The following is a 26,408-nucleotide window of genomic DNA, read 5'->3' as shown; positions in this document are numbered from 1 at the left end:
GAGATATTTCCGCGGGCTTAAGAATCGCATTGGGATCATAATCGACCCAACCAGACATTCGTATAGTACCTACTATTACCAACAGCATAATACATCGTCAAGGCCCTTTTTATTGACGTACTTATATTTGTGATTTGGGAGTACTTAATACCGCTTCCAACCTTCACTTTCCCTTCTTGTTTGTTAAAGAGGAGTTCTTTTCATGGTTAAATGTATTTCATCCTTGAAACATGACCTGTCCAGAGATCATCGCATAACATGTATAGGTTTTGGTTGTAACTTTTTTAACATAATATGCCATCTATTTTATATTGACCTGCAAAACCCTTATCAATATAACAAATAAATCTAATTTTTCTCATTTTTTTATACAAACATGGTTCGACAAAATAACTAAAAACGCCTTCCCGATCACAGAGTGGCGGTTTGCCTGAGTAACCGATAACCTTTTTTTTGTAGACGGCAGCACCTAGTAGAAATTATAATGTAGATTTTTAAACTACGCCATATTTTTTGTTGAGAGCCAAGGAATAAAACTACCATCCCCTCGTGTTATTCTACTATAATAAAGTTTCCGTTTGATATAAAAATCTTTGAAATAAAATCACAACTCATATCCCTCTATTGTTAATTAAATTAATAAAATACGACATTTTTCGACCATGTCTGAACCTAATAAGATCATAATATAGGCCTCCACATCGTGGAGGTTTGTATTAACAGATTTTGTTTTTTACGAGAAATGGATGTCAGCCACTTGCTTCAACCTATAGCTACATACTCTGACTCATACGGTTACATGTAAGTTTTACGTATGCAGTTCATCGTGGGATACTTATTCGTGTGCCGCAGTACGTGAAACATGAGTTCGTATAACATTTCATGTGTCCTGCAGTGAACTGTTTACGTACAAATTTCCGGAAATTGAAAAAAAAATATATGTGTACTTGCCATGCCCAAGATTCGAACCTGGGACCCACGACATTACCATTGTCGCTGGCTATAGGTATATGAGTCTACAGAGTACAGGTTATATTAACATATTTTTTACGAGAAATGCTTATTAGTCATTCGCCTAATAAATGTAATACAGAATCACATATGTGGAAAATTTCACGTGTTGATCATTTGTCTCTCATGTAGGTATAGGTTTAAAAGGAAACCTATTTTGATTATACACGTATTTCTTACTTTAAGCACGTCTTTTTAAAGTAAGTATCATTTTCCGGTAAATTATATTAAAAATAATGATATCGTGGGTTGCTGCCAAAAGTTGGTAAATCCCTTAATCATGTGATGGAGTACCTAATTGCAATTTGAAAGTTTGACATGCCTTATAAAATCAGGCATAATGTTATTTTTGGTGCTTTATGTGCATGTTCTATATTATGTATATCGGTTGGTCTTGATTTTTTTTTAGCATAGATATTCATATATAGATACATAATCCTTTGTTAACTTTAAATACTTACCTAAATTATCGACTTACCAACTTTTGGCAGCAAGCAACCCATGATATAATATAGTATATAGTCTCTAACTTGCCAATGGCTAATTATGCACCAATCAGGTTGTTACTTATATAATTATTACAGTGTTCAGTACATAACCAAAATAAATGAAAATATTTTCCAAATGTATCCTACAATATTTGTTATAATTTATGAAATCGGGAAACCAATTCCATATTTCCCAAAATCCAATAGATAAAATTAAAATCTTTTTTTCCTTTTCGGCTTATTTGGTAACAGTAAATCCACAAAGACGAAACGGTCCATGGAACTAAGCGTACTTACTTATCTTGCGGTACAGGAGTGCTCCTGTCGTAATATTTTTATTTTATACTGCAAAACAGATGCTACAAATGGTTTTCGATTAAAAACATGAAATAAGCAGTAGTTTTATAAATTTATAGTCAATACTGTTTCAGAAAATAATGCTGGAAGAAAATTCACTATGCGCTGGCTATAAATGAAGAAAATCAGTATATAACCATTAATAATTCTTTTAAACGTAATATTTTAATTAAAAACGGACACAATAATTTATTAAAAAAAACACAAAAGCAATATATTGTAAAAAAAACAATTTAACCAATTGAAGACAGATTTTTGAAGTTATATTTTTACTAACTTACCTAATAAATGTTGAATTTGTTTTGTTATTTTATTAATTCATCATGGGCACTTCTGAATCGATTATAACCGATGAATGGCAAATATGAGTTTTGGTCCAATACAATAATTAAATTATAATTATCATGTGCTTAATGAGACACAGATGAATCGCGTACGTTTTCATCAACCTAATCCACTGTACTATTAATAGACTCGGAATAGGTAACGGCATATTTTGTTTTTTTACATACAAAAAAGGAGTATAACTTCTAACACGCGTACATAGGTACACACACCGTTTTTTTATCATGTTCGATCTTAAGAAGATCCATATGGATCTTCTACAGATTTTTGTTTTTACGGGAAATAGATGTTAGCCACTTGCTCAACCTAATAGGTCCATACTCTGCATCCACACACACATTGAAAAACGTCATACATTTTTGTTGTTACCAGACCTGGGATTTGAACCTGAAACCTACGACACTATAGGCTGACACAATAATATCCGCTTGGATATCATAGGCTAAGACAAATTATTTAAAACGAGAAAAAGTGGACCAACAGCCAGATTAAATTTTGTGGTAAATTTGACAAGAATTTACTAAATTATACGTTTAATTTATTTGTTTTTAAACTTATCTATTGATTGAAACACTATAATAAGTTTGAAGGTGTTTATGAAACATCTAAAAAATAAAATTCAATCAAAAGAAAACCGGCCCCAAATTGGCGCCGATTGTCTCCAATATGTTAAAAATGTACATAGGTTTCGAACACATAACATTGTACCTTTATTTTTCCGATACTATTAAGCCAATGGTTATTATTATTTATAGTTGTTTTTTATTGTTAATTTATAAACAATTTCAACAAGCTTAATAACCCATCATCTCCAGTTCCCATTTCAACAGATAACATGGAGATTCTTCTAATTTCTCAGAGAAAGACTTCTAACATATAATATCTCTGTAGATACGCAAACTGTTTTAACATTTTCCTTCCATTTAAGATTACCTTCGGCACCATCTTGATTTGAAGCAAGATTTTTTGAAATACATAAAATCAACAGTGAAATCAAAAGAAAAGAGTTATAAAGTTAAGGCTATACTTCAGGTTGAGGCATAGTCTAAAAAGATCGTGGCTAGACGATGCGTGGATTGTGCAAATGACACGTGCAAACGAAATATAATTTTTCTTAAAAATCCAATATGCGTCCATTTAATGTTATATTACTAATAATAATAGTATATGCATTGACTTGTTTTCTTTTTTAAGTACATACGTAAAGTTTTTTAGTCATCTTTACACGGTTTAAGAATATTTTCATCCGACGCCAAGACAAAACAAATCGACGTGCGGACACCTCGACTATCGGTCTCCGATTGGCGACTAGTGAGAAATTTCGTCGCACCTACTTTTGAAAATTATTTTCCGTTTCACTTAAGTACGCTCTTAAGCATAGTAAAGAGAAAAGCTATCATTTAGAATTTAACACAATCGATTGAAAATCTAATTTATACGAATATCAACATGTATGAAAGGAAATGGATGCACTACTATCATTTACATAGAACTTAAAAATATGTAAATAAATATATGGCAATATTACATATTATTACAAATCGAATTAACTGGCATTTCCATGTAGGTATCAAGTCATAGCTAACTTTGTAAATCAATGACCGCGACAGTAGTCTTTATATATCTGTTCTCACTTAGTTAATAGCCTAATTATTACATAATTATAAATTGATAATATGATAATCAGTACATCATGATTGATAAAAAGAGAATTATTCGATTGTAAGTTTTCGACTGAAGCACATCGCTCTGTGCTGTGATTCGCATTATTGTAACAATTGTACACCTGTACACCCTTATGCAATTTAAATAAACTCACGCCCTTCATAATCACAACAACGACTTCTCATCTCTCCTCGTCACAACTCCATTGGCCCTCACATCAACGAACCCCTACAAATATGTAGATACATCATTAGTTATTAAGTGTCCGAATAATATTCGTCCATTCGGACGTTTTTGACACTTGATCACATTTTTCACACGTTCCTGCTGAGGTCCGTATACTTCGAGATCCCACAACGCAAATAGGAAATCTAACATGCTCTCGCCCCAATTGTATTTGCTTGCTTGGCAGGAAGCCACGTAACACGTTATTTGTTCCCTAAACCGTTTCGTCACAATAACATACCGATATTTGGCTTTTTTGGCGAAAAATCTGTCGCGGATAAAAGTATCATTAATAATTAAATTTGACACCGATAATTCGATAGTTTAGTATCGATACTTATCTTTCGATGCGGTCCTGGTATTGATACCGTATTTTTATATGACGGCTCTAGGTAAATTATTACATTTATGTATTATATTTACCTTTTTATTATTCCGACGGCTGGTTGGCATCACTTAGAGTAGCGTAATAGCGCCTGTTCACGTGCATGGATTTACATAGTGTCTATATCTAAATTATCGCGATAATAACTATATATACGTAAAAGTGCTGACTGTCTCGCCAATCTCATTTTTCAAGAGTAAGCGAGACGCAATGTTGTCATTTTATGGTACTATTTGACAGGTCGTGAAAATCAAAATGAGCCTGTAGGTTTGCCACTATCGTTATAATGCGCATGCGCAGATTTTTCACAGTCGAATTGTCGCGTGAAAATTCAGAATCTTCTGAACTTTTTTAATCCATGCATACAATCTTGCAATTTGCACGATAATACGTGTTTACATATGCACTTTTTGTTATGTCCGCCATAATACGTACTGTCAGCAGTAATTCAATACACGTGTAAACGGGCCTCAGTGGCAGTGCCATAAAATAACATAACAGCTAGGTACCTAATTCAACATAATATTACATTATGATAATATTACACACAAAATTACGCTATTGTCTAATTGACCTTTGTTCGGAAAACTGCTATAGATTGTTGATAGGAGAAGTGGAAGATAAACCTTTTCATCAAAAGCCGATACAAACTTTTCTAAGTTAGGGTCCACCCCCTGGAAACATTCGATAGTTCAACTCCCCTTTGAGAAATCTTCGACCCCGCCCTCCTAGTAATTTTTTTCAATATATGCCCAATCTCAATGCCTTTTTTAAGTTTCGTTATTTTGAAAAGTAGACTGATGATAATCAATAATTATAAATGTTTTTTTTTAGAAACTGTCCAAAATAAATTTATTAGTGATATGATCATTAATAAACAACTTTTAATAGCGTCGTATGAATACTCATATTTAGAGTAAACTTCTCACTCCGGCCCCGTCCCTGCAATGTCAATAGAATGTATTGTCACCGCATTAGCATTTGTAAACCGAATTTAAAACTTCTGGGTATACGGAATATATGTATAGATATATAATAAACTTTTTAATCAACAGAAAAACGTCACATAAAAAGAGAGAAACGTTACGTAAACACATTGCAGATTTTAACTTATATTTTTATATTCATCAGCCTGTTTTAATCAACTACTATATACTTTACTAAAGCTCCTCCGCTTTTCTATGATCCTTATTATTAGTTACCACATAAATTCGCTGAATATTAATATATCGTCAAGCCAGCGTACTTGCGGCCTTTCGATCGCTGGATCATCATTTTTTTAGCCCCTGTCATGTTGTCTATGAGCTATGTGTCCGCCACATCTCCATTCAAGGGATTTAACATAATTAATTATGACGCACATTCTCGTTTAATCCTTTATCCATTCGATATTTTTCTGTATTTATGCGTGATGCCCAACATACACCCAGCGCTCGAAATGGAAAAGTTTACGAACCGGAGCGCTCGAAAACTTTCTGAGGATGTTAACATGGTTATCAAATTTTGTGGGTATTTTATAAACATAAGTGTGCTAGATTTTTTGTTATATGGCATATCTAGCTCAGACGATCAAAATATTTTAACCACGAGACGGAGCGATAACTTTACATATTCCACGAACCGGAACGGCGCTCCGGTGTGCTCTGGTCCATTTCGAGCCCTGCATACACCTAACTATACTATGTTATGCAACTTTCAATTTCTGGTTCGAACCCAGAACTCTCGGGTGGAAGGCCAGCGCCTTAGGCACTGTACCACGAGAGCCGCCTTGTATTTCTCTGTTACTATACTTAAGTAGGTACGTACGTTATATAGAACACTTCATATCACTAAAGATAATGACGGCAGAGCATGTCAAGACTACTTTTATTTCCTAAACATTTTCTTTAAACACCGAGGTGCATGATTGTACAGTCCCGTACAGTTTCGTTTCGTAACATAGAAGTGTGATAATAAAATATTTTCATTTAGGCACTTTATAGCGTCGTAGAAGGCGGCCGTGTACAAATCGCAGCTGCATATTTTAATACCGGAAACTTAAAAGGCTGTAAGTGCAAGAAATTATGAAAATGGTTTTATTTAGGAAATGGATATCATGTGCCAAGGCCAATGTCCTACAGAAGGGTACAAGTGCTACTTTGTACTACTAATTATTAAAAATTCTAGAAGATGACGTTGGTTGTAGGAATTGTATTGTAGATATATGAATTGAATATTTGAGTGTATTTTTAAATTCCCATCTACCTTATTTTTTGAAAATGGCACTTACACCCTTTTAAGTTTCTGGTATTCATTTGGGGTTGAAGGTGTAGATATGAAAGACTGCTAGTAGGTTGCTTGAGTGAATCGAGGAGAGAGTTTATTTTACTGAATGAACAAATACAATGATACAAAATACAGGTGCGAAGTTAACAGTAAGCTATGTTCGGTCCGGGAAATTACGATAGAGTGTACCTTTTCATCAATCTTCCTTCGCTGTTTGTAAATATTCAAGAAATTGCGGCAAGCAATCATTGATGTAGGTCACAATTAGGCAATATGCTGACCGTCGCATAATAATTGCAACTTCCCAGCGTTTCGCTGATTAAACTTGGGATTGTCGCCTCTCATCAAAGTATGTCACACCTGTAGAATGTGTTGACTGTAGATGAGGTGATGTGCGATATTTGTGTAACTCAGTGATTATCACGTTAGGTCTGAGTTTGTTGACCGCCTCACAGATACATAACAAGTGGAGAAGGGGTAACTCAAATCATACTTACGTACATGAATACTTTTTTTATATTATAGGTGAGATATTTATGAATTATAGATACTTAATTGCTAGAGTATTATATTCGTATTTTTCTATTTTAGCAAAACACGCCGCTTATTACTAGAGGTCTGTTGTATATACTGTCACCAGTTTGTGTACTCAAGTTTCGGATGAAACTACTCATACTCAGTATGTGTGGTCCAATAAACTTATTCCAAAAAACTTGTGATGATATCATCGCGAGTCGCTGTTCTGTGCACTCGCCAGTTGGTAGACTTTCAACACTATTGACATAACTACGCGCGAACGAGATAGCACTTGAATATAGGTATATTTTAATTTATGAGTCTATTGCGTTCGAATGTATGAATAATAGGTCTTAAATTTTGTGTCGCAGCACATTGGTGAGTTGACGCACAGGCTTAGGCTTGTTATATGATCTCTCAAAACATGTTTAAAATTTTAAAAAAATCACTGTTATTCATTTTTGTTAACAAGAATATTGTAAACTAACAGAAAAACAACTCATAAATTTAAAATGTGTTTAAAATTTTATAATAAATGAGACTTTTCGTAAAACGGAGCTTAGCGTATTTTTTTTAGCGATTCTATTGAAGCCGATACACAGTCTGAGTTTCCTGAGCCGATACGTATTTCAAATACTAATATGGAGTTGGTTTTAGTTTCAGTTGAATATGAAACTTTTTTCACATACGCACGCCAAATGCTCCATATAATATTCCAAATACTAAGTATTATTTCTATATTAAGTTTTTTTTTATACTGTTAGTAAGTATACTTAGTATTCAAAATCGACCAGTTTTCCCATCTCTACTTATTACATATTTTTGTTGTATTCAATTTTATAAAACAGTTAGTTATAACTTATAAGGTTATGTTTTCAAAAAAATAACTATATCGTGTTCAATAAATATTTCGTTATGAAGACGTAAATAAATGCTACCCCTAGACGTAAAAAGCATCGCAATATAGAAGCACCAGCGCACTTTATTCGATACGCTTTCACTGAGATGAAGTCGTGAATCTAAACAACATATTATGAAAATACCGAACCGCCATACTAAAAATACCTATTGAATATCAATCACTGATATGTTTTACCGACAGCTTTTTTATCGCGTCCATCAATATATAAACAGGGTGAGATACCTACTTTATGGCATATGCAAATGACAAATAATATAAATACGCCGTGCCAAGAAACGTGTTTCGTGCAATGTGAATGACTTTGTCGAGAAGCACTGCTTTTTATTTGAATGTTATGTGCAAATACGATTTGTTATTCCGTGATTATAAAAGCTGCATGTTTGGGGAATGTTGATTTTTTTATGTTATATTTTTTATCGAGAAACCTAACAAAACGATGCAGTAGTTATAAACGAAAATAACTAAAAAAACCTTAAGGGGGGACATGCCCAACAAAGGTGAAAATGGAGTTTTATGGTATTTTCAAAGCATTAACCTGAACATTCTTTAAACGTTGTAGTATCCTTTATATTTATTTTAAACATTTGATGACTGCATAAAGTATTTTTATTACATAAAATAGTCTTCTTTTAAACCTCTCGATCTAATGTTTTAGAATATAGTCATATTCCAGTACATCCATGTGCAGTGGTGTTATGATGTTTTAGATTTATTAAATTTAAACGCATTTATAAAACCAATAGAAAAATTATTTATGTTGACATTATTATAGTGAAATATGAACGATAAAAAATTATATTTATAATCTCTGTGATCCCAAATTTGACAATAATAAGGTATTTTAATATTCAAAAAATGGGCACGATCAACACATTTGAAGATAATTCTAAAGATATTGATTATAAGCTATATTGTTGACCATTTAAATGTGATAAAACATCTTACGAATAATGATTGTTTTATAATAATAATTGACCTAAGAATAAGGTAGTATTTTTTTGAAATACGCCATATCTATTGGCATTTCCCAATGGTTAGGCTATAACATAAGACCTTCTCTTCATACCATATCGTGTAGGATTCCGTTATATTTCGGACCTCTTTTAAAGTGAGGGTATATATTTTTCACATATATGTTAGTACTGAAAAAACACATTGATCAACCACACTACGCCTCAGAGATAAAGAGACTGAGAGGTCACTTTTGAATATCTTATCCACGCATCAAAATGCACTCTATCCTAGCTTATATCTCCGGAGAATTTTTTCGCAAATTCCTCCATTCAAAGTAGACGTCAGTTGTCTCATATAGGTATGTATATTGTGACTTACTTGAGTTAAGTTCCATTTGTAAGGATTGCTTTTGATTCCATATTTTATCACAACAATTGTTTTAAAGGCATTTATCTTCAAACCCAATTTGAGACTCGTTTCTGCAAGTTCTTGCATTATTGTCTGGAGGTCATTTTGAAATATGAGTATGCCATCTGCAAAACGTATTATATTGAGTATTTGTTGTAAAATATCTTTGATAATTATCAAGTAAAGTATGATTTCTTTTAATATTTCATTTATGTACAATTAGACTAGAAATAGTTTTTGCTGTGCCGGAAGGCAGCCAAATATAATGGATCAAAAATAATAATTATAATGCAGTCAATAATAAAAATTAATCCCATTGTTATGTAATATTTTGAAATTTTCACGGTTATTTGTAATCGTAATAGATTGTTGGGTTACCACTGCGCGTTCTTCCTTCTCCTTTGATGGAACTTTCAGAGGCTATTCTCAAATGATTATATATTTATCGTGCTAAGCTCCCCTAGCATAGTCGGCCACCATCAAGTTGTTCTCAGCCTTATCATATGTCACCCAGAATATTTTAGTGGAGCTGCACTCGTACCAATTACGGATATTCTTAAGTCACAGAATGCGGCATCGCGATCTGCTACGCTTTCTGTTGATCTTTTCTTGGATGTCAAGTTAGGAAATTCTGTATTTTTGTCATCTCATAATGTGACAGAAGTACTGTAGTTTTCTGATGTTTATACTACGCAGAACTTCTTGATCTTTTACTATTCGATTGAAGACTTTAAGATTTGCCACTCGGTCAGTCCAAGGAATTTTTAGGATGCAGCTTCAACTCTCCTTGGCATATCTTGGTTCATATTATGTACTGTAAGGTTTATGAATGCAAACGCTGTTCTAAGTGTGTAAAACACCACTGGCAACCCAAAAATATATTAAAAGTCACAATGCTATTATTTTTGTTTAATAATAAATTTGCATGCAATGTTTAAAAATAATTTGAAATTCATAGCTTTATGAATAATTTAATAAAATATCTTTTCAGTTTCCATTAAAACCAGAATGAAACTGGATATTCTACGCTTTACAAAAAAATGTCAACTAAAAGTGCAAGCCAGGTTCGCTGTGTGAAATTTTAATTAACTACATCTTCTGAATACGGAATAATAATTTAAAATTCTAACAAACTAAAGCACTTTCTCAGTTACAACTTCCTTTGTCTTCAATTCTTTACAATCTTTACATAGAAAACTCAATTACCGCTAGAAGTTATTTTATGTATCTTTAAAAAACTTTTCAATCAAATGTGCACACTTCTATAATCTAAGGTGCACACCTTTTAGAAGGCATATTTTTTAATACGTTATTGTGCCCCTCTCTCTGAAAGTAGTATTATCCTGAAATAAGGTCTTTAATTTTCAAAGTCGATAACTTAATCCAACATTTTTAATGAGTCAATCGAAAAAACCGGCCAAGCATATTTAGGACTACAAATATGAAATTTTCTTTTTGCAAGCATTAGTAACTGATTACAGAAAGCAAATAGCGAAATAAAATATCTATAACGTCAATAAAATTAATATAAATTCATGTCTACAGTTAGCTGCAAAGTATAAAAAAATGTCGGCTGAATTATATAAACGAATTTGCAATCAACCCACGTTTTAATTTTATTTTACTATCACATAGATAGAGCTAGATTTGATAATTTTTTATATACATAATAAATGGTGAGGTACTTATAAAATCAAAATCAAGAATTTAAATAAACTTTATCAAATTTGAACACAATATCATCAAATCTTCGTTTTGAAATAATGGCGTTTGAATATAATGTACCGGTTCAAAAATCATGTGATGCGTGCTAGTGTCCTCAATTTAATGTTAATAAATAATGAAATTTGTTTATTATTCCGTTCCAATAAATCTTTTTGCGGATACATATCGCGTCGTTTGAACTGGTTGACTAAAAATTAGCATTATCGCAATAACGCTCTTTTACCTGAGAAGAGCTCAGTTGTATTCTTGCCATACATTCAAATCTAACCAAGATTATAATATGAATACTGTTTGCTTACTGACCATCACACATCTATAACTTTTAATATTTTAAGATATTTTTATATTAATATGTCAATCGATACTGAAACGCCAACAGATTTAACTGACTCTTTTCTTTTAACAAAATTTTAAATCTTTGGATATATGAAATTTAAGACAGCAATGTAAATATCAGAATATGAATTTAATATATCGGGTCTAGGACGATTTGGCACCGGACAACTGGACGCCAGGGAATTCGAAAATAAATAGACGTTAGGTACTTATAGGTACTTTTAAAAAAAATATGCAATATTATTATTTATATTTCAATGATTATATTACGATTTATAGTTGGTAAGAATGTAAATATGCAAACGTAAACAATGATTGAATCGTGCATATGTTTAAGTTCCAACGAAAAAAGACTTTTTTATTTTATATAAAGCCTTAGGCAGTGTAATTCTCAATCCGCGATAAAGAATACACTATGTTCAGAGTAAAATGAATTCAAACTACTAAGTAGTAGATAGAAACTGATTAAAATACCTCGTCTACACGTGTGTACAACAGTGCGGCGTCCAATTGTTCGGAGGCCAGTCGTCCCATTCCCAATATATCATACACCGTAATGAAATTTTAGAGCGCAACCACCAATTAAATCAGTAAACGTTAAAAACTAGGCTAGTCTGTATAAAGCTCTTCAAAAATTCTTTTATATAAATGATTGATTATAATTACTTTAACCACAGTATTCAAAAGCATTGACTTATTAACATCTGAATTCAAATATTACGAACTTATTAAATCCTTATCAGTGAAGATTTCACTAGATACTTATTTTCACAAAAAAACTCGACTGAGTAGAGCTTTAAACACATTTAATATATTATTAATATTGCTTACTTTCATATAATATAATTAATAATAAAGATTTATATATGTATAGACAGCAAATTATTTACGTCTGATATTATTATAACTACTGACACAGTAATATTGTTTTATTAAGATCGTTTAATTCATAAAATGGTAAAATATGTTGGTTTTTCTAATAATTACTACATTTTTCTTAGGTACAATACAAGATAGCTTTTTTCTACCTCCCTCCGTATTGATAATAATAATAATACCATGACATGAAATTAAATCACCTTACTTCACGAAACATGCTTTGTAAAGCAATTGTCATGTAGTAAATTCATTGGTGGCGCTTTTAGCAGTGGACTGTAATTTGAAGATGCTGGTGAGTAGATTAGATACGGATCGATGGTTTAACCAGGATGCCAGACACTGAGCTTTTTTGTTCATGCACTCACGCACTGGTAAACGAACAGTTTGGAATGTCATTCTCACGGTTTCACTTTATTTTGGGGTGAATGATAGACGCGACGTTCGCTCAAACCGTATCAGATTTAGCGCACCGAAGGTCAAACATACACGTTTTTAATCACTGTGTGGTTAACGACGGCTAAGCTATAACAAGCCCGCACACGACCGTTTTCTTGATGTCACTTGAGCTAACTTTTGAATCAGTCTGTATAATTATTGAAATTATCAATAAACTGTGGTTTAGCGGTAACAGACCTACACGCACCGGTTGTCTTGAACTAACTGAATGTTATTCGCAATCACGGTCGTCTCATGACCCGCAACTGCTAGTCGCCCTGGTCTTGCAAATGATGAAAAAAGAATGAATGCGACCACAATTGGCTCAACCACTAATTTATAATTATTATAGAGCTACACGAAGAAAATATTCCATATCATATTTTCTAGTACTCCATGTTACATAAATACTTGAGAAATGTTTATTATTAAATCTTTTGTTGGACAAAAATTGTCACTCGAAAATGTATTTATTTTTACTCCGCTTAAAGCTATTAATTTCACTGAAATGTGACACAGATACATTACGTCCACTAACTAACCAACACCCAATCTAAGTATCGATTTACTTTTACGAGTGACTCGTCCTTTTACCAAACAGTACAAAAGCATTATCGTGTGATTTATTCTAATTAACTGCTTGTACCCTACACACAGCGGCGGTCGCTGTAAAAACTTTCCCGGGCTCTTTCATTTGATAGTGTGTTTACGGCCCTGCTGATTTAATGTTTATTTTTGTTTCAGTGCTGTCCTGCGGTGAGGTCCCAACGCCTAGACACGCGGTGAAAAGGTTCTCAGGACTCTACACGGGACCCTATTTCGATCCTGCCACCCCTACAAACATCACGGCCCAGCTGGGGACCCACGCATACCTGCCGTGCAAGGTAAAATACTTACATTACTCTAATGGTTGTGGATTACACGGAATGATTCTATTCATTATCAAACTAAACATAATTATAAAACAATGGACAAAAAAGAACTCTGATAAAACCAGGTATTCTTTTGACGATTGACGCTGAAATTAAATGTGATACACGAAATTCTCATAAGAGTTACAAGTAATATTATGACACCTCAAAATAGATATAAACAAAATACATACTTTCTAGATAATTATTAGTGAAATGGTAGGTACATTTTCACAGGACTGGAGAGGGTCCCTAATTTATATTTTATTGAATTTCCATTTCTTCTTTTGTTAAATCTGGATTTAGTCAGATAATTCAACTCCTCAGAAAAGCTTGTAATCATCTTAGCCGGCTTTCACATCTAAACTTGTCTCATATGTTACACAGCCATAAATCAAACTTTCTAGGAACGTCGTTTCGATGTTGCATTTATGAAGACCGCGCACATCTACCTAGCGACAGTCGCGCATAACCTCTCGAAATGTATATTATATTTGGATGCGATGACCAGCGAGCACAGGAATGACCAATTTATAGGTATGCGTATACGTTCTGTCGTATTCAACGCATAGCCCGAGACGCATGCGATTTGTTAATAGCAGTACTAGATGTTTTTTTTTTCAAACCAAAAAGTCGCATTCGACTTGCAGAGCTCCATTTCGCAACGTGTGTTTTGTGAATAACGATGACGTCACATCAACGTATTTAACACGTTGCAGACGGACGAGTTTTGATGTGCGAGCCGGCTTAACGTGAACTTCGTTTGCCGCTGACAATATCGTAACGAGACATTAAAAAACTTGCTAGTCTGCATCAGTCATGTAGGTATTATATTAAAAAACGAATATATAATAATTATAATGATACATTATATGAATGTGTATTATGTTCATTATTTTTTTCAATACTTATCAATACTGGATGCGTGGTTAGATCAATTTGACAATTAATTGTTTTTCATCGAATAGGTATACTATGTTCTTGTGTTCCTAGGTCAGTAAATACCTTCAAAATAAGTATATTTACATTATTATTTGTTTATACAACTTTATTGATTGTTACACTCCATTTAAACGACTTAACAGTTACTAGTCGGAATCTTTGTTGTCGTCCAGAAACTGAAATTGCGTTTCCCGATGTAATACGGGCTTACTGAAATTCAATAGGTAGAGACTTATGTTGTTAGGGTTTCGCAAAGTTTGTAGACCATGATTTGGAATTAGAAACGTACCTACTACTTATGTTTATAGACATCTTGGAAACATATTATATTTCTTATGTAGGTATAGTTTCTCTAAACAGTCTAAGCCATCAAATTATACACATAGGTATATCACAGATACGTATCCTGGAGTGCTATCTACGTGTAGTATTAAAAAAATAATACCACAACAGGTACAATTCATTAAATCATTATTATGTATATATGTGTCGCTACATTTCAAAATCAGCCAAGTCCACCTTTAGGTATTTTTTACTTTGTTTATGAATTGCTAAAGAACTACCGCTTTCTAACATTTCGGCATTATCAAAATGTGGAATTTATTAATTTTAAATATTCTATACTCGAAATAATATAAATTTTCACCATTGTGACTGTGTATTTGGAAAACAACAAGCTGTTTTTTTTCCTATTCATCTATTATGGACTTGGCTGATTTTGAAATCTATCGACACATAATATATGCATATCATGTACAATCGTAAATTACAGTAGGTAAGTATTCTATAAGTACCTAAAACGTGCCGTTGGTAAGAAGTATTCTTGAATATAGGTCTTTTATCTGTTGTCCTTACGAAGTTTCACTGAATTCAAAAGGTTCGTATCTTCTGTGGTCAAAATAATTCATTGATAATACCGAGATATTAAAATATTATATTATGCTCATGGATATTGAAGAAACTTCTTACACCTTCTGCTGCAAAAGCATACTTAAATCGAATGTGTATACGTAATAGATGTAAAATATGATATTTATAGACAACTTTATTGCTTTAAAAAAAATATTTCATATTAATATAATCAATACAATAATTATTCCACAAGTTCCATATACGATGTCTACTTTTCTACATAAATAAATAAGAGTATTTCGGTTGATTTTTTGATGATATCAATACATCGACGTTTACTCGTTTACACGTCTACTTTCGGAGTCCATAATTATGAGTATAATATGTATAACTATAACGATGCCCCCCCCAAGAGGGGGGCTGACAGGGCTCTAGCCTGGGGGCCCGAGCTCAGGAGGGGCCCAGCGAGGCGAGACGACTAGATAAGTGAGAATAACATCATAGAAACACAAAAATGTGCTTCAATAGTAAAAAAAGTCGCCTGCGGCGCTATTTTCCTTCAATAATATTATTTAAAATTACGTGGTTGTACGATACAAATTTTAATTGTGTATCAATACTCGACATCTCCATAATTCAAATGGATGTATTAAAATATACAATAAAACACTAAACATACACATTAATTTTACCGCGTACACCATTTGGAAAATGCTACTGTAGAGCGTCACACTGCCATTATCCTTAACGATAGGTAGGGGGGCCCGCCAAAGATCCTAGCCTGGGGGCCCGCTTCACGATGTGGGGCCCATGACTATAACACACTATGGAATATAGATACGGCCTTCGAAACTGTTCGACGTGACTAAATATTTTCTGAAAAACTATGCTTTTGGTGGTCATTGGGACTATTTTTCGTTGCATTCACCATTTTATAGACAATGACGTATGAAATGACCGAATATGGTTTATGTAATGCTTATTTTGGTTCTTGTCTATTTAGTGGAAGCCAGCGGCAAACAAACTTTGAAAATACCCGATATACTGGATTCTTTGTTAGGTTAGGTTAGGTTTAGGAATTTCAATACCGAATGAATATATCGGTATTTCGGTATTTCTTATTGAATACCGCCATTCGTCAAAACATATTATAGAAAAAAAAGAAGTAGGTACCTATCAATAAACATAACTATTAAAATCTATTTGAAACACTATTTTATAGCAACATACTAACATTTAATAATATTTTGACCTTTATAAATATGTATACCTAGATCATAATATTTAGAACCAACTGCTAATTTTTACAAATATTTTATGATATTTTTTTGAAATAAAATTATGTTAATTCATCGCGACAATTCACTAATGGATTTGGTTTTGATATTATTTAACTTTTGTTGTTTTTCATCAATCTATTTTCGTTTTGGCAGCATGCAATTTGTACATTAAATTTAATATGCAATACAGTAGTAGGTAATGAAAAAATAACATACTATATTACATAAATTCATTTTCAAAAACACAAACGTGTATGCTTTCTTAATACCAAAATACCTTAATGTCGAATTTTTGAAACCGGTATTTCGGTATCGATAAATAATTGAATACCGGTTTTGAAATACCAGTATTGCAATCCTTAGTTATGTTATATCTTGAATTTTCTAATTTTTCCGAAATCGGCTATGAAAATTGCCGCTGTTCCCGCCTGGCTTCCAGTAAACAGACTTGTACCGTTATTTTATTTTATTTTAATAATTGATTTTAGATTAAGTGTAAATTAAATTATATACATTAAGATTACCTTCAATACATGTTTAATAATCTGTGATATTCGTTAATTTACTTAAAAATCATTTTTAAGATACCGAAAAATAATTATGAATATTATGTAAATATTTGCATTTTAAACTAGCTTATGGGTCTCCCGACGCACTGCGGCCTCTTGCATTATATTATCCGCCATTGTTTTAAGGGTATGTATGAACAAAAAGGGCAGTACATTGTTGAAATGGGAATAAAACTTGATTAATGCCGATACATTATGTGTATTAAACTATGGGTCACGTTTGTGTCAATTTCATTATAATTTGATCGTAGTTAACTAATATTGCTCATATAATTTTGAAGCACGTAATTTGGGTAAATGATTTAATTAGTGTACTAGCCCACAATATACACTTAATAATATTTTATGGGTCCCTTCACTTTATACTGATAGTTATCGATGGGACATTAAATTGATCAATAGTAAACCAACAAAACAGACTAGTGCTTGTAAAATTTTGAAATTATGCTACATTGCTAAAATTACATAATATAAAAATATAATTTTAGTTATAAACAAGTGGGTGTTAGCTCTTTTATCGGGAAGCTTCGCCCTTCACCCCCATTAACCTCCTATCAGATCCTCTGATGTCCCTTCGCAACACGCGCAAAACAACAACGCACTATAATACAACGTTCACGATTAATTATCTCAAAAAGTAGATCGACGACACCAGCATTTTTTATTTTTTATGTAGAAACCGTAAATGAAAAATCAATTGGTGAAGGTTTCAGATCGATTCTGTATGTTATTAATAAACAAAGAGGACATCTTATGAGTACCTACCGGACCACCCTCAACTTTTAATATAACAGATTGTCAACAGATTAGAAAATATTGTGTACCGAATTTAAAGTCAAAATAGTTGAACATTGATTGTGACAGATAATCTTAACATAAAACCTAATTGAAAAACTTGTACATTGTTGCTTGACTTTTTATTTTATGAAGTATTTATTATACTATTATATTGTTTCAAGCACAATTTAAAACAAACATACTTTATTTTTTATAAAATTATTTTTAATAAAGTGTTAAAGTATATTTTTTTAAGTATAACATTATATTATTTCATTCAAAACGCAGGACAGATTTTTTTGAAAACGCAATATTCTTAGAGCTCTACCAACTTTCCATTCATTTTCACTGGCACTAGTCTGAAACTCTGAAGTGTGGACCATGGTCGCCTGAACTAGACTCGTCCACTCTGTCGGCTCAAATCTTGTGAATTATTCTTTGTAAAGAAATAGTTAATGAATATTTTTTTAAATTGGGTAAATTACCATGTAACTGGATATCGATTACTATGATACAAATTTTATATTTAAAAAATTTAGAAACCTTGGAAAACATGACCTTCTGATTTCTTACTGAATGCTTTATCGCCTAATCATATCACGTTATTCACGAGTTATACAATATTATTTTTATTGCCCGTATAAAAAAATCACTTTTAATGTAAATTATTGTAAACACAAAGGGAAAAGAATGTATTCGATAAAACATATTTATAGAATCATTACGCCACATCAAAGAGCAGAAATATATTTTTTTAAAACACCGAGAATAAAACCGAAAAGGGTTTTCGTGTAGGTAATATTTTTTATTTTCTAAATGATTGAGTTGTATACCATAACCCAATTTCCTTTTCGCGATACAATCCGGCGAAATTTATTTTATAGATAATATTGTTTTCCTTTTCGGCCGGCATTAAAATCTCAACTGTACAATAAACAAAGCCAATACTACCCCATGGAAGCATAAAATTGATCCTGACTAGCTCCTTCCATACACGGAGTATGCCAACAACCCTCAGGGTGGAGTGGAATAATTATTGCTCCCAAGTCAACATTTATGATTGGTTTATCAATCGGGAATATTTTGCAGAAAATTTTAGGATTTTTCACAGCATTATGTGGTAATAAAATTCATTGAAAATTAATGTTATTTTCACCGATAAATTATGTACAAACGGATCCTGACCTAGTTTTTCTTTACGATGTAACGACTAAATATACTAAGTTACGTTAGGGTGGAGTGACTTTTATTGTCCTTTTTTATTACTTAGCCAATTGACTGATATTTTTTTAGTTATATTAATAATCCAGAAGTATATTAAACATTAGTGATTTTGCTATGCAAACGGTGTGAAAATACACGATATTAAGTGATTTTTTAATATTTCTTTTTCATCGACTAAATAAATGTGTATTGTGATTTTCTCTTACTATTTTTATGCTGGGATAAAAAATATTCATTGGATTTTTTTTTATTTTTGAAGGGCAAGAATAAAGTGTTTTTAAATTATAATTTCTATCCAAGACGTGATCTTCTCTGCCACAGAATCAACGTACTATCATACCACTTAGCGATTGGATGATAGATTGAACAGATGTCTCGCGTAGTCATATTTTAATTATAAATAGTCATGGCGCGTGCAATAATTATTTATATTTAACTAAATATTTAATTTTCAAATAAATAAAAAAAATGTTTATTATAGTTAAGTATTATTGCAATATAATAGATATAAAAACTGGATGATTACCTCTTTTATTTCTACGATATTTTCACGCAAACAGTTAATGTTTGGTTTGCGTTATATTATAAAATAGATCTGAAAATTAGATAATTATAATATATTATATTGTTACTATCGTAATAAAAGAGGACACGATTATTATAATTTATTTTGATGGATTATTTATCAAAGCAGCGCCGGTTTGATTTTATTAAAAATTGGCACTTTTTAGCAAGACAAATAAATTAATAACATAGTCTTCAAATTCAGACATTATTTTAGATACCTGAAAAAAAGTCAGTTGACCGTCGCGCTAACAAACACGAACAAGTATTCCATTCAAAATGTAACTTGCCTAGGCTAATTTTTTCGGGCCAAGAGAGCATGTCGCAATCTTGGCCAATACGTTAAAAAAAATTATAAACCTGTGAATTGTACAATTATCATATAAGTGTGATTTGTCGAATGTTTAACTAATTAGTACCGAAATAAATCTGATTTTTTGAAAATGTATTGCCAGTTGTTGATCACCTATCGCTCGATTCAAGATTGTGCTCATTCCCTGTATAGTATCATAAGAACTATTATCATAATACATTATATTAAATTGTTTTTTATTCATATAATCGTATATGTATATCTTTCTAAAGAATCGTATATTATTTGATTCATATGATGTTCATTATGAAAACAATTGTCTCGTAAGCTTTCGATAAAAAACTGCATCAAAAAGGTAAGGTTCTTAAACACTTAATATTATTCTGGTGATACTAGCGCTACTTATATAAGTACAGGAAGTAAATGTCGAAATAGGTATAATAATATCTTATTTATATGATACTTGACTCATTTGAAACATCGTATAAATATATTATTTAATTTCATTTCAATAATGCTAAATCTGATATATCCGAAATGAAATTCTATTATTAACATATTAATCTACCTATACAGTCTGGATGGAAATAGTTTGCGGTGACATTTTTAATTAGGATAAACTGTGTAAGTCTACTCAACCCAGTTCATTTATTTTGTGGTCTACGTTCTACATACTTGATAAATAAAAATGATAGTTAACAAAACAGTTTAATATATTTATAAAGCCAATCACAACAAACGTCAAGAGAATCAAATTAGATCGGCGTACCTATGTCAAATAGTTATTCATAATTGACTATTACTCTCGACGTACTTACCTTATAAGTAGTATTTTTACTGTAAATTATTTTGTTAATTTAATAATATATACTTTGGTTATTATTATTATCTTGGCGATAATTCAAATGGACTGTAATGTTTGGTGGGTTGTTTGGAGGTGTAGGGTGGACTTGGAAACTCCGTTCACTAACGATGTTGATGGTGAGCAGAGGAGTCCCGCAATCTTAGCTCTCCAGTCATCCACACACACAGTCATAGTAGTTATATCATTTGTGTCTTAAAGAGCGCTCGGTAATCTTGTATTTTTGTTGTTTAGGTATTGGTTTTAAAAAAATGTGTGATTTGATGTTTATTGTTAGTGGTTTTATGGTCGATACGACACTCAATTAGGAAATGCCCGGAAACAATCTGGACGGGTGCAATAAGGGATTGCAAATTGAGAGCTTAGGAAAACTTTGGCACAAACATATATTTTTTTTTTTAAATATATTACTTTATACGTGTAGGTAGGTACATAAAGAACAACTTGGAAAAGCCTCAGAAACATGGTCATTTGCAAATCATAAGAAAACATTGAACCAAATAGGATTCGAACACACATTTTCTTCTGACTAAAGGTTCAAATAGACTATATGACGATCGGGCACATATATGCTAAGAGCGTTTTAGTGTCTATGATCAAATCTATGCCATTCCGACATTTATAGGGTGTTCATCCAAAATTTTCGAATGCGATTTTACGCCAGGTATATAATACGCCCGTATAATTGCGTTCATCCAAATTTTGTACATAAGCATCTCGCCGAATCCGTACACCGAATGCCCCTCTACCATAAGTTGAGCGAACCGATTGCTAAATTTGTCAGAGTCGATGTTTGACAGATCAACTGACAGCCCGCGTTTGTTGATAATTGTCATACCTAGGTACTTGTTTTCTTCCGTATTTCATTATGATTCAGTGAATTATTTTGATTATTGTCTAATGGTATTATCTATTTTACAATTGATCCTATAATTGGTGCTTCATTTTATTCAATCATGAATGCTTTATTTATAGGTACTAAACTTTGCTTTCGTAGATGAAGCTAATCTAGCGCAGATTCATGAAAATCAAATAAATATAATACAATATTTTTAACAACACAATTCACATCATGCTGGAATCGATTTATGCATAATAATTATAGGGTAGGTAGGCATACTATCACGATAGGTAACCATTTCCTTTCATTTGTTTATATTGTAATGATTATATTTATTTTTAATAACGTTTATTCGGCATTCGGATTATCCGGCCATAATGTACATAGTATTAATCGAAAAATAAAAGAAATAATATAAAATTATGTAATAGCGACAATGACATTAATGTCATTGAATAGCGAGTTCAAAATATGTGGACTACTAGGGCTACCTAGCGGCAAAATGTGAAAAAATATCGTTTGTTTGACAGTTAAGTGCACATAGACATCAAAAACTGACCATAGAGAAAAAATATGTTTCTGTTTTAATATAAGGAATACTTGTTTTACATAGACGTGCATATACAAACACCGTTATTTGAATGCAGCATACTGTGAGCATAATAGAACACCGCGGCAACCGAGTATACAAAGCCGAAGACAAGTCAGTGAACACTCGACAAGTTTTATTGCGGCAATAAACGGTTCCGGCGTAAGGTGAGACCGTCATAAACCATTCGGTTTTGCTAATTCCATGGATAGCCTATTATACATACATATTGTATGACAACTATATGACATCGTATTTACACTCTGTGACACCCTGTGACACAGGACGCCAACATAAGAAACGGGTTTTTCGACATATATATGACCGATCGTCATAGAGTGTATTTGAAGCATAAAGCTTTATTGAACGATCTGCATTTTTTTTTCAACAGAGAATCAATACTTATTTTATTTTTTATGTACGTTAAATCTCGAATAAAAAATAATCAACAATACAAAATAAGATGCAGAATATTCAAAAAAATCAAAATTTTCTTTATAAACAAAATTGTTATTACAAAAATTATATATGGCCACCAGCCGTAGCAAAAGTTAAACGTTACAACGACCATATAATTACAAATTATTTAATATTCAATCCATTTAACTGGCAGGTTTTTTTAAAACTGTCTTTATTAAAAATGTGTCTTTTAGGTTATTTTACTTCACAATCAATGAATACTTCTCGCATATCATGCTGCCTTGATACGTTATGATATTTTTCAATGAATTTTGAACACCATGTGTGATCCTAAACGCTGAATATGGACTTCCACTGAGTGGATATTGTACACTAATTTTACGAGGAATAGTTATTAAGCTGTACACCCAATCCATAGGATTGGATCAATCACACATTAAAATAACAATTTTTTTGACCAGTCGCGTATTTGAATTAAGAACTCCAAAATAATTTGCTTCAACTTTAAAATTTTTATTTTTCCTTCGTTTTCTTATCTTGCAACCCCCTACCGGGAAATTTTCTCTATTATCTGCTACCCCGAACTGTAGTTTTCTTATTTTGATAATGTACTTCTCGATCCTTTTGCATTCGTTTATTCATTTGAAAACCTAAATTTTTGTCACCCGGTCAGTCTAAAGAATTTAAGGATGAACTCGTATCTATAGAAAATTCATCTTCAAAAATTGTTTCCGTTATGATAATTGATAGTTATCATATTATTTTTTTTTAACTACGATTATTCATTTTCTTTGCTGCTATACCTAAATCGATTTCCAGGAAAATATTCAAATGTCTGTAAATATCGACCGAGGTGGAAAGTTTAGTCGAATGTTGAATTTTATAAGGCGAAAAACTTTTAGCTTTTCACGCTCCGCCCCGTTTACACAGCTGTAACACTTCCTTGACCCTTTTTATTGCCCTGGAAATAACATTCCAACAATATTAACTTCATTTTCTTTTACGACATCCGTTAAAGTATGTAATGGATTTTAAGCAAATAACAAAGACTTTAATAGGCCCACTCGCTTTTCCGACGCCGCAATAAAAATTCCAAACGGGAGCTTTTTTCATCACTCATTAATGCAAATAAATAAATCTTTTAATGGAAACTAAAAGTTTTTATTAACAAGGTAATAAACAATTGTAATTCATTATACCAACACTAATGTTTTTCTAAGTGGTGTAGCTTTTTTTCCAATAAATAAATCATTCTAAATTTAATTGTACAAGATTCTGAAACACGGCTCAAACATACATACCTGTACGTTTCACTATCAAACAATTTTTTTAAAAAAACGTTATTTTTTATTATTATCTCCCATTTGAGTTCTGCATCTTCTCATTTACGTATATATTTATATATCTGTGCTAAGCTTTCAGTGGCTTTTCGCCCATTTTCCGTATACCAAGAAACCTACATATCAAGTATCTACATAAGTATCTAATGCGGTCAGAACACAATGTATTTAAACTTGTTCAGTGCTTAACCATGAGCACCCATATTACGTTTTTTGACAAAAAAATAGTTTTTTTGTTGATGACCCTACGAGAATTCAACTGAGGGTATTTGATTGAATTTGAATTAATTTAGATTTCTTTTTATTCCATTTGAGTATTTTTACGATCCGGGTTTTATCTTTCGGTAACTTCAGGTATGTACCGATTTATTAGCGAAAGAAAAAGGCAAAACTCGGAAAACAGGAAAATTTCAAATTGAATTGTGCAAAAGATTTCAGTTTTATACTATTCCATTTGAATTATTGTTTGTGACGCGGGCTTTACCTTTCGTCACCTTCAGGTACTATGCGCACTCATCAATAGCGTGTTCGCATAATACGTTTTATAAAATATTCAGCATAAATATTTATTTCTGTACCTATAGGTATGGTTAAAACCTATGTTAAGTATACGATTTTTTAACTTTATTTCACATGTTGTTATCATTTTTATTAAATCTAGTTAAAGGTTAATAATTCAAAAAGTAGCCTTATATTTTAAAATAACCACAAATAAAATGTTACTAACCCATGGTTTCCCAAACTATGGGTCCCGACCCACCAGTGGGTCGCAAGCGAATATTGAGTGGGCTTTCGCCACTGTATACACACATTTTAAATAAAAGGAAGTGATAAATTTGATATTTCATTCAGCTATTTATAATTCCTAAAAATTGAAATAAACTTAAGTTACGGAAAATATTGTAATAAAATAATGAATGTTCGATGAAGCTATGAAAGTCCTCCTCCTCTTTACTACCTCATATCTATGTGAGGTCGGCTTTTCGGCTATGGTTAACATTAAAACTAAATACCGAAATCAATTGGATATATCAAACTCACTGCGATTAAAAGTAACTAAAGTTGAAGTTGATGCTAAAACTGTAATGAAGAAAAATAAGAAACAAATACATCCTTCCCATTGAAATAACTTTGTAAAATAACCTTGCAGTGGGTCTATTCTATACTTATCGAACACTAAATTGATAAATAGTATCAAACTAAGGGTAGGTTTGTATCAAAATATTAGCACTTATTGTAACAATTACACGAAGCCGGTTTTTATTGTTGCAATAAGTGCAATATTTTAACAGCAGCAAGATAGGTGCTGTTAAAATATAGCACTTATTGCAACAATAAAAACCGGCTTCGTGTAATTGTTACAATAAGTGCTAATATTTTGATACAAACCTACCCTAAGTTTGATAATATTTTTCACTTTATCACTTAAGCGGTCGATAAGCATAGAATAGACCCACAGGTGTAGGTATTTAAGTAATATATTTTTTTTATTTAAGTTGTTTCTTATTTCAACAGTCTTTCATTCATATTAGTAACACTTATAAAAAATATTTTTTTTATTTCAATTAGAACAAATAAGACAGTATTAAGTAGTTCCACGACTCCACTAGGGAATCTGAGCATTACCAATATGTATGCCCTCTTTTATCTAAGACAGCTAAGAAGTGGGTCCCAAGATTGGAAATTTTTGTTAGATGGGTCGGAGCCCAGTCAACTTTGGGAACCACTGTATTAACCTAATAACAATATTTTCTTAGTGAATCCATAAAGGTATCTTAACGTAATAAGTAAGTTATTCAATATTATAATAGCTTTTAAATTCAGAACAATTAAAACAAGTTCATAAAAGTAAAGTAAACAAATGATTAATGTAGATTCAGAAAGATAGAACCGTAGAACAGTATGGTAAGGAGAGGTGAATATCATTATAATGCGTAGAGACAAAAAACCGAATGATTGGATAATGAAATAAATAAGGATACGCGATACCAACAAACTTTAAAAGGAA

At 32.0% G+C, this 26,408-nt stretch overlaps 1 protein-coding gene across 1 annotated transcript in view; it reads left to right on the top strand.

The window, feature by feature from the left end:
• LOC147072864 (lachesin-like) overlaps nucleotides 1–26,408 on the top strand; it is a 275,503-nt gene that overhangs the window by 203,417 nt on the left and 45,678 nt on the right. The window contains exon 3 of the mRNA XM_085945738.1: nucleotides 13,661–13,800. Within this exon, the coding sequence (XP_085801864.1) occupies nucleotides 13,661–13,800 (140 nt within the window). The remainder of the gene's footprint in view (nucleotides 1–13,660; nucleotides 13,801–26,408) is intronic.

Source organism: Rhyacophila brunnea, unplaced genomic scaffold (genome assembly GCF_057557595.1).
Source record: "Rhyacophila brunnea isolate RB1 unplaced genomic scaffold, BYU_Rbru_1.0 scaffold_19, whole genome shotgun sequence".
Taxonomy (NCBI): domain Eukaryota; kingdom Metazoa; phylum Arthropoda; class Insecta; order Trichoptera; family Rhyacophilidae; genus Rhyacophila; species Rhyacophila brunnea.
This window is presented reverse-complemented; position numbering and strand designations above follow the sequence as displayed.